At 36.7% G+C, this 13,788-nt stretch overlaps 1 protein-coding gene across 1 annotated transcript in view; it reads right to left on the reverse strand.

Annotated features, from left to right (window-relative positions):
• The window catches only part of SLC26A7 (solute carrier family 26 member 7), a gene marked incomplete at its 5' end in the record, with an annotated part of 66,520 nt that overhangs the window by 21,318 nt on the left and 31,414 nt on the right, over positions 1-13,788 (reverse strand). Inside the window, 6 exons of the mRNA XM_082046305.1 lie at positions 1,412-1,507; positions 2,621-2,698; positions 5,624-5,737; positions 7,785-7,932; positions 8,879-8,961; positions 9,664-9,816. Of these exons, the coding sequence (XP_081902431.1) occupies positions 1,412-1,507; positions 2,621-2,698; positions 5,624-5,737; positions 7,785-7,932; positions 8,879-8,961; positions 9,664-9,816 (672 nt within the window). The remainder of the gene's footprint in view (positions 1-1,411; positions 1,508-2,620; positions 2,699-5,623; positions 5,738-7,784; positions 7,933-8,878; positions 8,962-9,663; positions 9,817-13,788) is intronic.

Here is a 13,788-nt window from a genome sequence, read left to right on the forward strand (position 1 = left end):
TGTCAGAGGTATAATAACCAACTACTTACCCATCCTTTCTGCCAAAAACAGTGAAGCAAAATCAGTCAGGCTAGTCTATCTATCAAGATTCATCAACTTTAAAGAGCTTCCAGAATATCCTACTGGAAAACTTAAATACTTTCTACCTCAATGTACTGATAGAGAAGCCATATCTCTCTCCCATAACTACCAATTTTCTTAAGCTGGCTGTCTCCAAAATAATTCTTGATTCACATTATCTACCCCTTGGGACCCTGGAAATCTAGGTTATGATGAAAACCATATACACTACAGGTGGTAGAAAATATTTTCAGAATTTTGCTACTTGAGGAACATAAGATGTCATGAAAGACAGAGCTCTTCTTTTGAATGATTAAATAAAATCAAAATCCCAGACTTTTGTGACAAAATGTGAAAAATCTCACATAGCCAAACTTGATGTTATTTACTCAGTTCTGCTTTCCATACTGAAATCTAGTATTCTATAAAATATGTTTTATTCTGTCTAGACTTACCATTACTGCTGTAGAATATTAAATCAGATAGTACCTCCAGTAACCTATATCTCCCACCACAGTGGAGGATGATATGACCAAAATACCTTTCTGAATATTTGTTAACTGGAGCTGCATAAACAGAAGTTCCAAAAGCTTTATGGGATGTCAATATGTATTTATGTAAGTGGTTGGTGGTCTTGGTTCCACTAATTGCCCAATACATTCAAAAACTTCCACAGAAGAGAAAACTAGGAGTTTTCTAAACAGTGACTCATAATTAGTGCTTGCTAGGAATTCTGTGCAAATGTAAGTCAGACTATTCAGACTTTGCACTAAACTGGATTTTCATACTATGTCTCTTTCCATCTATCTGCTTTTTCTGATGTGTTCCTCCTCTCATACTAGAGTCTTTCATTATGATCAAACAACAGATATCCTCTTTGCAAAATCTGAAAGAGTTAAGGCAATTTACCTACAGAACACTAGGACATATATCTTCCTGCATCTCTAGTGTTTACGGTTCTGTTTGTCCTGTACAGTCATTCCATACCTCCAGAGGACAAAGATACTGAGATCTCTTTGATAATACTACAATAACAAAAGCAAGCTAACCAGCTTGAGAAGGCACAGAAAATTAGACACGCTTCTGCTCAGTTTAACCTGATCTGTCTGTATACTCATCTTTAGCATTAAATTAGGTATGATTCTTTGTCATTTACTAAAATTCTGATTTTTTAAAATACAATTAACATTACAGATGCTATGATTCTGAGATAGAAAATACACCAACAGCACACAAAAACCCTTATAATAATAGCTTGCAGTTGTCTCTTCTAGGGCAACAGAACTATTAAAGTTTGGTTAGGTATTTGTTAAAGGTTCTCAGGAAAACCTCCTTAGATTGTTTCACTTACCCAGTCTATTTTATCCACATTCCAATATTTTTTTAAGTCACGGAACTGCATTAGCATCCCCTTCAAGCCCACAACAATAATGCTTGCTAGTACACACTGCAATGAAATAAGAAACAAAAGACTTTTGCAGAATTCGTAATGAAAACAAACGTTCTTTCTTCAATTTAGCAGTCAATATCATGATTAAATTATAAAAAAAAAAAAAAAAAGTTAGTGTTTCAAAAACAGGATAAGCACTGGTTTCTTTGTGACACAAATGTAACAGCATCAAGCCTATTTTTTCTGTCCTGCAGGCAATCTATAGGCCACCTGACTGTGAGGAAAATGTCAGAAACTTCAGGATGTCCCTAGACTCTCTATGTGTCACCAGACCAATGAGTCTGGAGAACTCAGAAGCAAATCAGTACTCAACTTCTACACAGTGAAGAATTTCAGTTCCCCTTCGTCATCACCTAGACAAGGTCTCTAGAGCAAAAAATCCATTAACTTTGAGGCAAACAAAATAAGTTATTGTTCTCTAAATCAGAAAGCAGGAGGAAATGGTTGAAGAAATGATTTGAAGCCAAAAAGGATGGAGTACAAAGCGAAGGACTTGCAGTGCACAGGTGGAGAGGGAGGCTGAAAAAAACATAGAAAAGAAATAAAATATCAAGAAACACATGATTTTTTTTTTTAATGTAGGCAAAAACACACCACGTTGCTTTACAGAGTCCTAGTGTAGAAGGTGTATTCCATGACAGAGATAAAAGAATATCTCATAATCTTTCTGCAATTCAGTTTAGATCACTATCTACAAAAATTTGTGTCAAATCTATTTGAAAAGCAAAGTCATACCACATATACATAACTAGAGAGAAATTGTGGATCTTCGTTAATTTCTACTGCATTTTGTCAATTTACAAATTCACAGCTATCTGCATGTATTCTTTTCATAAAATAGGTGCCAAAATTAAGTAGAAGAGAAATGCTTTCTTATATACTTATGTGATAGCCTATATATGCAACTACATATGTGTAAAATCTACATATATTATATTGTCACCTCTGTATTTTATGATTTTGAGACTTGCTATGCCCTTACTATTCTTTCTCCCATTGAAATTAAACAGAACTCATTTAAAAGTAGTACTGGTTTTCAGTGAAAAAAAAAAAAATAAGTAACTAGAAAACGTTTAATATAATCTTTAAAAAAGAAGATAAGTACCGTACCATAGGCAGCCAGTACAGCATAGGTCCAATGGCATAGATCACCACAAGAATTAATACACAAGAGATAAGGCAAGCCACCTAAAACAATAAAAAAGCAGATCATTCAGTCTAACAATAAAATAATATTAAAATATATGAAAAGGCTTACTCATCAGTAAGAGATTTCAACACCCATGTTAGACCCTGCTGACACACACAGACACCAACCACGGCATCGCTTACACTCTCAGCTGTTCAATGGAGCGTGTGTGCAATATCTCATCCCAGAAGTTTCACAGCACCCACTGTCATTCTGTGACATATTTATAGTCATGCACCCTGTATTGCACTAAATAACAGATCTGCCATAGCACTGACCAAAATTATATGCAGAGAACTGTGTCATCATTTTTGTGCAAGATTTCTAACTTCTTTTATTGGGATCAACACTAAAAGGAAATTATTATGTTAAGTCAGAAACCACCAATGATTTCATGTTAATATCAGTGAGCTTTACTTTAGAAAATGTAGGAACATTTTTTTTAGTATATTAAAAATTATAATAAATGCAGGTGACATGAATCCAGACAAATATCTGTGGTCTGAACATTAGTATTATATAGTATTAATCTGATGGAAAACTACAATAAAAGTGCAGTCTCCTACTCCACTCTGGCTGCTCAAAAAGCAAAGTACTTCTGCTCTCATTAAGATACAGTCCAGATTCACAGAAGGTTTTTGATGATATGTAGACAGATGCTTGCTTTATTTTTATATTGATAATATGTTTCTTTACTAAAATAATTAGGGATCATTTTAAGAGACAAGTTGTTAAAAACAAAACCAGACAAGTTGTTAAAACACTAGAAAATTAAAGCCATGGTGTACTTAAAAATACCATCAAGAATGATAGACAGAGTGTTTACAGGAAAAGAGACACAAAATCTGCTGGTAAAGCCACAGGGAACTTTTCCCTCTTTCTGCCTTCCCAAAAAAAAAAAAAAAAAAAAAAAGTGAAAAAGGTGTTGATTATACTTGAAGGACACAAGGACACTTCTAGCTCATGATACAGTCCCTCACTTCTGTTTTCTCCCAGGAGAAGGTCATTTCCAATAATAAATGACATCACTGAATCCCAGGTATAGCTGTTGGAGAAAAAGAGGCTGCTCTGAGCCCCTGAAATGCTCCTTGCATTTCTTCCATTGCATGTGCCAGAGTAAACTGACTTCTCTTTATATAGTCAAAGCAACCCCTTGCTCTTCTTTTTGCCTATGATCTGACCAACATTTATTAGTGGTGTTCTTCTCATGTCTTCATTCTACTCAGACAGCCCCAAAAAAGGTAGGAGAGAGAGTTTTATGTTTATTAAAATACGCTCATAGTGATAACATGTGGACATACTCTTTCAAATTAAGGCTCTGCTACACTGTAAAACCAATGGATAAAACCAAGCAGAGCCTTGTTATTTTTAACATGTACTTCCTAACTTGAAATCAAACTATGGTGGTTTCTTTTTCCATTTCATGTATTTAATAACCTTCTACTGGGGCCTTTACCTACATGTACCAGAGCCAAAGTGCTCAGATATCCTACATGCCTTCAGGTTGTAGGCCTTCAAGTATAGGTCTTGAGGTTACCTTACATCTTCCTTGGAAAAGCCATGATGCAGTATAACTGCAAATTGTACAGACAATATGTAAACAGGTAACAGAAGAGGATGTCTGTGAGGATGAGGACACCTGGTATGACATTGAATCCAAGTCAAAGATACGAAATAGCTAATAGCAAACTGGTAGCTAAGTTATTTGTATATAAATGTTTTTTAAATATTATTATTGGATAAATTATTCAGTATGATTAATCAAGTTCAGAGTACTGTGTTGGCTAATTAGCAGGTAATTAATATGTAAAGTTTTGAAACAAAGCCCTGTATCATTTCTAAGTATCATGGTGCCTACATGAGAAATAATTGCAGGACATGGTCAAGAAGAAACAGCACCTCTTAGCTGTACTTAGGCACGTCAGTTGTACCTCATTACACTTTTCCTCATAATTAATGACCTTTACATAGGCAAGAGCAATAGTTATAAAAAGACAAACAAACAACAAACTCCAAAGGACACAACATTTATATGGCAGGATGACACCAATGGATACTTGAGTTTCAGAATAAGGAGGGAGATGCAGTGCTTAGGGGGGTGCCCCGCTAATGTCCCTGTTTCCATGGCCCATGAGGTGCCATCATATGCGAGGGTCACAGAAGAGGAGTTTGCTACATCTCTTGTAGCAAATGATTTTGACAGGTAACAGACTCACAAGGTCCCAATTATTGTTTTCATCAATTGCAGTTCCCTGTTTTCTGACCTACTGCAAGGAGAACTTGTGGGCTTCATTTCCAACAGTAGGAAACAGCCCAAAAACTCCTAAAAAAACACAGTGTCATCTCTATGGGCTCAAGGTATACTGAGGGACAGGACAAGTACACTATGTCACAAGGCAGAAGTTGGGAGACAGTTTTTTTGTTTTGCTTTTTTTGCTTGGTTGTTTTCCTGAAAAGCAGCTCTTAAGGTTACTTTCACTTTATTTTGAAAATCAGATAGAAGCACTAAATTAAATCTGAGTTTTGCTAAAACTTCCATTTCACCTGTACCATTAAATCTATTAAACACCATTAGAGGGCAGTTTTGTTACAGTGCTGACAAATTCACATAAATCTGAAGGGTCTTGTGTGTAGTTTCCTGCAGTCTGAAAACACAATTCCTAACCTCCGAACTGCCACAGACTTTAAAGTTTATATTGAATTAAACAGGCAAAAAATGAACAAGTGGAACCATTAGCTTTTCTCGTAAGACAGTTGCTTGTTGAATGCAATTCCATGCAGATTGTTAAAAATGACAGATCAGAGTCATTTCCCAGGACAGAGTAAAAGGGAGAATAGAAAAATACAATGGATAAGTCAGTAGAAGTTCCAGTGAGAAGTATCTTAGCCTTAATTCCCCTACATACTTCACTCTAACCCATTACCTGTGTTTTGGCACCAGTACTGTATAAAAGTGCCGTCCGTCCCATCGCTGCAGCACTTGGTATGCAAAAGAAAAATGAAGGAATCACGTTGCTGAGGCCATGAGCCAAAAATTCCTGCAAAGTTGTTAAATAAAATATGGGTTTTTTTCCTATTCTGTCATTTCAACCCTTCTTGCCAACAAAGGAGTCCCCAATGTAAATATTAACAATGACAATGGATGGTCATATTTTTCAGGGAAAAAAAATCACATGTATACATGATAAAAGATGTCCCAACATAATATATCTTCTAACATATCGGAACCAAGTTGAATGATAGAGCTGCTGAACCAGATTCATCAAAAGGAAGAGGCACATTTTGTTCACAGAATAAATGGTATTGCTAAGTTTTGAAGATGAAATTCAGCCAAAATATTTACATCTTGATACACATCTGCTTTTTAACAGGCCAGAGTCTCAAGTAGTGGGATCTGGACAGTGCCCAGGTTGTTTCTGGCTTACGACTCTATTGGAAAAAGACAGCCAGTGATTTTTTTTTCTTTTGAGCATGCTTTAGTGAAAGTGAAGTATGGTGGCAATACTATTGGTATGCTGTCTTTCCTTACAAATATATTTGGTGTTTATTTAGAGTCAAAATGCAGACATGTCTGAACAGAAAGGAAAAGAAGAAAAAGTGGGGAAGCCACCTTGTATCTGCAGCCTGAGCTCAACAGCATTTTCTAAGCAAGCGCCCTAACCTGGCTGCCCAAAATATAAGGACCTCATTCATCTGCTGAGGGCAACGTCCAAGACAACACATCAGTACTGATAGCAGTGGACACAAACGGTATTGTATTCAGCCAGGGCAACACCTCATCATAACATTGGCTTCAGAGCACAGGAGAGCACCACCTTAAAGCTCCCCAGATATCATTGCACATCCACATGCCACCAGGCAGATTCCTGTGCCTGGCCCCTGAATGCAACAGAGCTGCACCAGCCCACTGCCCTCTGTTGTCATGGAGATTTTGCTCTTTTGCTCCATTATACGATGCAGGCATACATGTAGTTTCCAACACCTTGGTAATTAAGCTGTGCATGCTATAAGTTTTCCAAAGGTGCAGAAAGACATGCAGGTTGCGGTGCTGCATTTAGCACCCTTGAGACAAGGCAACATTTTGCCCTAAAGCCTGGCCTGTATTAAGCTCAAAACATTTTCCCTCTGCTACATAGAAAACATGACTCTGAAGCGTCAACAGAAATTCATGACCAAATATATTCATTTTGAAAAGTATCTGAGAGACTTGAGTAGACAAGAACATTACCACCATATTTTCCAATGACATAAGAGTTGTAAACTGAGGTAGCAAGACTGACCTGTCTAGCTAGGGTGTTCAGAGACCTCCAGCTGCAAAACTAACTGTTCTTCTTTCGACCTTACATCATTTATTCCAAATCACTTAAGACAAAGGCAGGGGCAGCATTTTCATCACACAGCACTATTGCCAGTTATCTAAAATTGAGCATTTCTTACAACAGTGCTTGAATTCTTGACTCAGTGGATTTCCAGTTAGCTTGGTGTTACCCACCCACCATGACCAGTGGTGGGGTAGTACAGAAAGTAACATACCACTTTTGTTCCAGCATGTCCACTGTAATGTGGAACTCTGCACTCTCCCATGGCTGCAAATTTGGCAGCACTTTCTGAACTCACCCTGCTCCCTTTATACAAATAAACCTTTATTTCAAATGAGATTTCTACTTTGCATAACTTCGTTTTATAAAATCAGGTATGTCCTGATGCTATAAATATCTGGCTTACTTTTAGAACTACTTTGTTTCTTTAGTCAATGGTTGATTTAACATCTTAACTGGTCTTTAAGAGCTCAGCTGCCAGAGGAGAAGCTGTCCCGTCTTAGAGCACTGGAAAACACATTAACACCCAAATGCACCAAATTATAAGATTATTCTGAAGGACGTGCTTCCCCAAAAGGAGCAGCTCAACCAAGTAGGGCATTCTGCAGAGCTGATGCGAACTAGATTCAGGTTTTACTGTAATCACTGGAAGGTCTCAGAATGCATATGGAACTTACACTTTCCTACTGGATATTCATCTATAATATATTTCCAGAATGGCGAAGCAATTTCAAGGATTACTGAGGCCAAGGAGAAAGAGTTTTACCTGGTTGTCATCCACAGTGTATTTGAACTTTTTAGCAGAGCCTTGGGCTAGAGCTAATGATGCTACATAACCCACCAGTGCTACTCCAAAAGCTTCAGTGACTACTTCAGGCAGGACATTCATGGGTGGTGCTTTTGGTGATGGTAACCTACAAAAAATAAAGACAGTCCTTTTTGCAAAGCCTGGTACATAGCCTTGATACACCTGCAATTTATGAAAATAAAAGAGAAACAATCTTTCCAAGTACTGCTAATTTTTTAAATACTTGTGAAGTGACATTTTTTCAATATTCTAGATTAATAAAATCTCAGTCTGTGGAGAAGTGCAGGGGAGAATTTGTATGGGAATATAAAACTATTTCAGATGGAGTTTTCCATTTACAAACTTCGATTTGAGGAATTATGAAGGGATCCTTACAAAATAACTCTCTCACTGAAAGATAATTAGCAAGCATTCCCTAATTTTCTTATACACAATATTCCTTACCAACCCTTAGAGTTTCAACATACCTTCCAATATCTAATCTAACTTCTCTTTCCATCTGATTATAGTGAATACATTTTTTCCTTATCTCCAAGGTCATGGAGAAAAAGGTATCTCTATCTGCAGTCAGAGTGTTCTTTTCTAGATTAAGCATATCTAAATCCTCCACTTTTCCTCAGAAATCACACTTTCTAAAATTACTACGTAAGTGAGTGGAGAAGAACGAAGTGTAGTAATCTACAAACCTTATCTCATGGCAAGTCCTTTCTGCTGCAATAACCCACGGCAACCCTTAAAAAGCAGGTTGCAACAATCTTGTAGAGAATGCTCTGCCCTCCTGCTATATAGATCCATTAGCCATCATCACGTACTTAGTACCTGCTTTTTATTCCACGAAGTAAAAAAAAGCTATGAAAATGTACAAGAATATCTGCGTACAGATATAGCTTGTTAACGTGGGGTTGAATTGTGAGAGAGTATTTGAGGAGGTTGGAAATGAACATAATAGATTTTTGCCATTTCTTATTTCAGAAAACTACTTTGACCTCTTCAGAGACTGTTCTCAGAAGTAAACATATTTAAAAGCCACAAGCTAATAAAAAACACATTACCCATCAGGAATATGTCCCACAACTTCTAGCCCATAGACGTATTCCATGTCAGCATAGTAGCAGGCAACGGATGTAGCAATTATCTATTGATTCAATACAGAGTAAAATGTTATATTTCTATTGCTTTTAGCTTCTCACATGGTCCCTATTATTGCCATACATAAACACATGACAGTGTTCATACAATTTCTTCATACGTCAATCCAGTAAGACAGGGAAGTATATTCCACAAATTTTTGCAAATGTGAAGGAGCGGCAAAATAAACTAAGATCTGCTTATTTGCTTAATCCTTTAAGTAGGGATTTATAATGCAATAGCTAATTTCAATTTAGTCTATGCCATGTGAAAGGAAAACTGTAAGGAAAATTACAGAAAGCTGTAGCATAGATATTTAACTTTGTATCACATAAATAACAAGCAACATCTGAGCCACAACTCCCTAGCATAAGCCTTGCCTGGAGTTTCAATGTGCGAACTACTTTTCATTTTCCATATCAAACTTCTTACACTTTAACATTCTAGAGTTCATTTTCTTGTTATTGTGTAAAAACTTGTAAACACATGAAAAATATTATACAAATTGGGAGCATATGTCACTTCTTTCTTAATTGTTTAGCCAAACTGTTTCCTGTTCTTACATTCAACATACAGCCATGAAAAATAGCTATTCATATAATAGGTGGCAGGTGTGGCTGTGGGTAACTATAGACAACACAGTAAACTGTAACAGATTAGTTGTACCACTGAAAGTTTTGTAAAGCAAAAAGTCTGATTTTGTACTTACCAAAAGTAGATCAACAGGAAGAACAACTTTAATGTTTCTCTGAAATTTCTCATTCAGTTCTTTAACAAGAACAAGCACCACAATGCTCAGCAAGGAGAGGAGTAAAGTCTCCAGCTGAACTGATCCAATATTCTCAAATATGTAGGCATAAATCTACAGTGAGCAACAAATAAAAATCACAGATTAAAAAATATGTCATTCTGGGTCACATATTCTCTGCAACTTCAAACAATTCAAAGTATCCACGAGAGCTGAATCAATACTGCAGGAGATGAGCCACCTGACAAGCTGGCCTTAATTTAAGCTTTTGCACGGAAGAATATCATCAATTTATGATTGCTAAAATATAATGGGCATTTGAAAACTCAAAAATATATGGAAAATATTTATATAGATGTATTCACATATTTCTTTCATTAGAAGCAAACAAGAAAATTCCAGTAAATACAACGTGTATGCTTTTCATATTCAGTCTCATTAAATTCAGTGAGATAAATGAATGTTGCACAAAAATGTTGAGAGATGCTTACATGTACAAAGGTTTATTTTCAGTGTCCTTAGTTCATAACATCCATCAATTCTAATAGTGAAAGTTATTTCTGAGGAAGAATTTTAAAAACCAAAAAGGGGGAAGGGGAAGGAAAGAGAAGGAGACAGAGGAAGAACAAAAAGGGAAAGAAAATACAGGCTGGATGAGGAGAGGAGAGGAGAGGAGAGGAGAGGAGAGGAGAGGAGAGGAGAGGAGAGGAGAGGAGAGGAGAGGAGAGGAGAGGAGAGGAGAGGAGAGGAGAGGAGAGGAGAGGAGAGGAGAGGAGAGGAGAGGAGAGGAGAGGAGAGGAGAGGAGAGGAAGAAGAGAAGAGAAGAGAAGAGAAGAGAAGAGAAGAGAAGAGAAGAGAAGAGAAGAGAAGAGAAGAGAAGAGAAGAGAAGAGAAGAGAAGAGAAGAGAAGAGAAGAGAAGAGAAGAGAAGAGAAGAGAAGAGAAGAGAAGAGAAGAGAAGAGAAAGAGGAAAAGGAAGAGGAAAAGGAAGAGAAACAGGAATCTTCCTAGCTGCACATGTTCTTCAGGACATCCTCTCCAGAGCACAAGGTGATCCATCCAAATATTTTTCCAGAGTAACTGCATCTCTTCAGCAGGGCGCACTGAGTCTCGCTGTGGGTTGCTCTTTCCCATTACAGAGTGCTCCATGGAACGCAATTTGATCAGGTCCAGACACTGCAAACACTAATTAGCTGTCAGGCTTTGTGTACACATGTTATTGGCTATTTAAATAACTAAAATTATCTCCTAAGTCCTGTTTCTTTCCCTAGCATAAACTTAAAAGCTGCAAAGCAAGATGTAAAAAGAAGGAAGGGCAAGATGGGGTGATTCACACATTAGTGGCAAGTGCTTTCCAGGGAAAACTCTGCATGGCAAGGTACAGAAATTGCTGCTGCAAGGCTGTAAGGGATGGGACGTGCTGGACCATGAGGTTCAAAGTCCTGCCACAGCAGGCTCTGGCTATGTCACTGCAAGTGAGAGTCAGACTGCAGTGTTAAAAGACAAAAAGAAGACCAGAGCAGTGCTATGGAGCCGCAAATGGGAGGCACTCGGCTTTCCAAATGTTAAGGTGTGCAACATACTCTAAAATATGGTTAGAAAAATATAGTTGGGTCTATGATGAAGAAAGGCAATATGGTGCTAAATATAAGGAACAAATAGAACAGAAATATGGAATAGGCCTAGAATGACCAGTGGTGATGATCAGCAGGGATCTCTGGTGATGAATACAGTGTTGTAAGTAACAGACTCAAAAGAATGCACTTGTCTTCATACCAGCACAGATGACACTGTGAACTGTAATGTCAGTTCCACTCTGAATTTAAGGGTCCAGAAAATGAGACATAAATCAGTATGACAACAGATCAACAGAAAGTAGTGAAAAATTTTACAAGTTTACTGGAATGGTTAGAAGGGCTGAAGAAAGTTAGAGGGAACTTCTGTCCCAATAAACAAAGAAATAATCCGATCCTTATCGCAAGTTATTTTCAGGCCTCATAAATAAAAGCAATAGTCTATTGGCTGGATCAACAAGATGAATGCAAATGAATATAATACACATGCTTATTACAGCTGCAGGGGGGGCAGAAAAACAGGTTTGGTTCAGTCCCTTGAATTCTGCATTTATATTATGTGAACTATTGTGTAGCTGAAACGTCAACCACAGAGAGAACAAAAAGTTAAAATCCAGGATGTAGATTTAGACTGTGTCACAACTTCTTTTTAAACCACAACATTAAGAATAATAAAATCAAGCAATGCACTAATAATATAAGTAAATAAATGATTTTCTCTGGCAACATCTGAGAAGACCACTAAAATAAATGAAAAGTGACACTTGTAGTTTTGCAGTTTTATCAAAAAAAGATTAACAATTTTCTGCCTCAGAGAACCTATTCTCAAATACATGTATAATGCTAACAAGGTTTGACAATTTGGAGCTTAAATACATATATTTATACTGGACCAGAAAAAGTACTAGAAAAAATTTTCTTAGGAAAGAACCCTGTTCCAGCAGAAAGGTGGTCAAGATTTGATAACATTTTTTGCCACTGTTCTGATTCTGTCATTCCTTGAAGAGATGATACTCATTTCAAAGAATGAGTAAATTAAAATGCCTTCCCATTTTTTCCCCTCTCATCTTTTCTAATAATATTTACATAATCTATAAGGGGGGAAAAAATAGTTACAGAAAAAGAGACAAAATGTAATTTTCCTCACAAAGAGGAAAAAATAGTCCAGTTCTTTGAAATTTAGCCCTTGGTCTTTTGGTTATGGATGCACAGCATAACTCAACACAAATGTTTGTCAGAAGACAGGAAAACATTTTAAAATCAACTTGTTAAATAATATGATCTACATATGTCATAAATCTAAAGAATGTTAATCAAACCACAGTTTTTAACCACTTATTGCCCCACAGTAATCAGACAATATGTGGATTGTGTCTTATGTGGCTTGGGACTAGTCTCTTTACCCAGAATTTTCCTAGAATGCGTTTTCAAGAGAGCACTGGACTTGGTTCAGCGCCTAAGCAGAACCTGTGATTAATTAGGACAAAAGGAGGCAATCTGGAAAACTCTGTTGCAAACTGTGCCCACAAACTCAGCAAAGGCTGAGAAGGGAAGAAATTGATTGATTCCTAATTGTCAAAGGTAAAGAGGTGTGGGATTGTTCTGAAGTGTCTGTTGAAGAGTCAACATTAGTTACTTGTGTTAATGGTGTTTAATTTCATTTTCCTAGCCAAAGTGAGACGTAAGATTGGGTGAATAAATATAATTTTAATGAAGGATTACAAATAAATATGCATAAACTTTTAGAATTTCTGTCTTTACAAACTGGCTAAAAAGCTTCCATTTAATCTTTAAAATACATAGCCAAATCTTGTAGACCTTTGTCACAACTTTGTTACAATTTGTGACAAACAGTTTGTATGAACCACCTAGTGTATTCTTTGCTGTTTCTCTTCAAGTTGTAGCCTTCAGTATGTTGTCTATATCAGCCAATAAATGAAAAAGAATAGGATTACCAATGCTTCATAATTTGTAATAGCTCAATAACACTGACAGTCCTGTGTCTAAAGTGTCTGTAGTACACTGAAATAATTGCACAGTAATACATAAATATTAAATCAATTACTACATCAGACTAAAGAGCTTCCATTGACCAGTCTGCTCCCGGATACTCGTTCTCTGAAAAACTAAAAACACCCATTTCATGATAGACTGACAAAGCCAGGAGACCATTTCACAAAGCATTCACAGACTCTTCAGGGAAAAAAAAAGAGCATGTGGCTCCTAACATGAATGCGCTTAACATATACTATAACTACCTCTCTACACTATACGGTGCACAAGTTATACTGTCCAATCAGTCACTGTACTCATCTGAGGGGAAAGTGCAAATCCTAAATGTAAGCACCTAAAGCTCAAACTTTTAATAACACTGACATTTTATTTAAAAGAAATATTCAGAAATATTTTCATCACAAACATAATTATGAATCCAGTATTTTACGTAGTTTGATGCTGCACTTACTGAAATAATTTAAAAATTCTGTAGCACAATTTAGATTGCTATTGGAGTG

Source organism: Streptopelia decaocto (assembly GCF_964273445.1).
Source record: "Streptopelia decaocto genome assembly, chromosome: 2".
Classification (NCBI taxonomy): Eukaryota; Metazoa; Chordata; class Aves; order Columbiformes; family Columbidae; genus Streptopelia; species Streptopelia decaocto.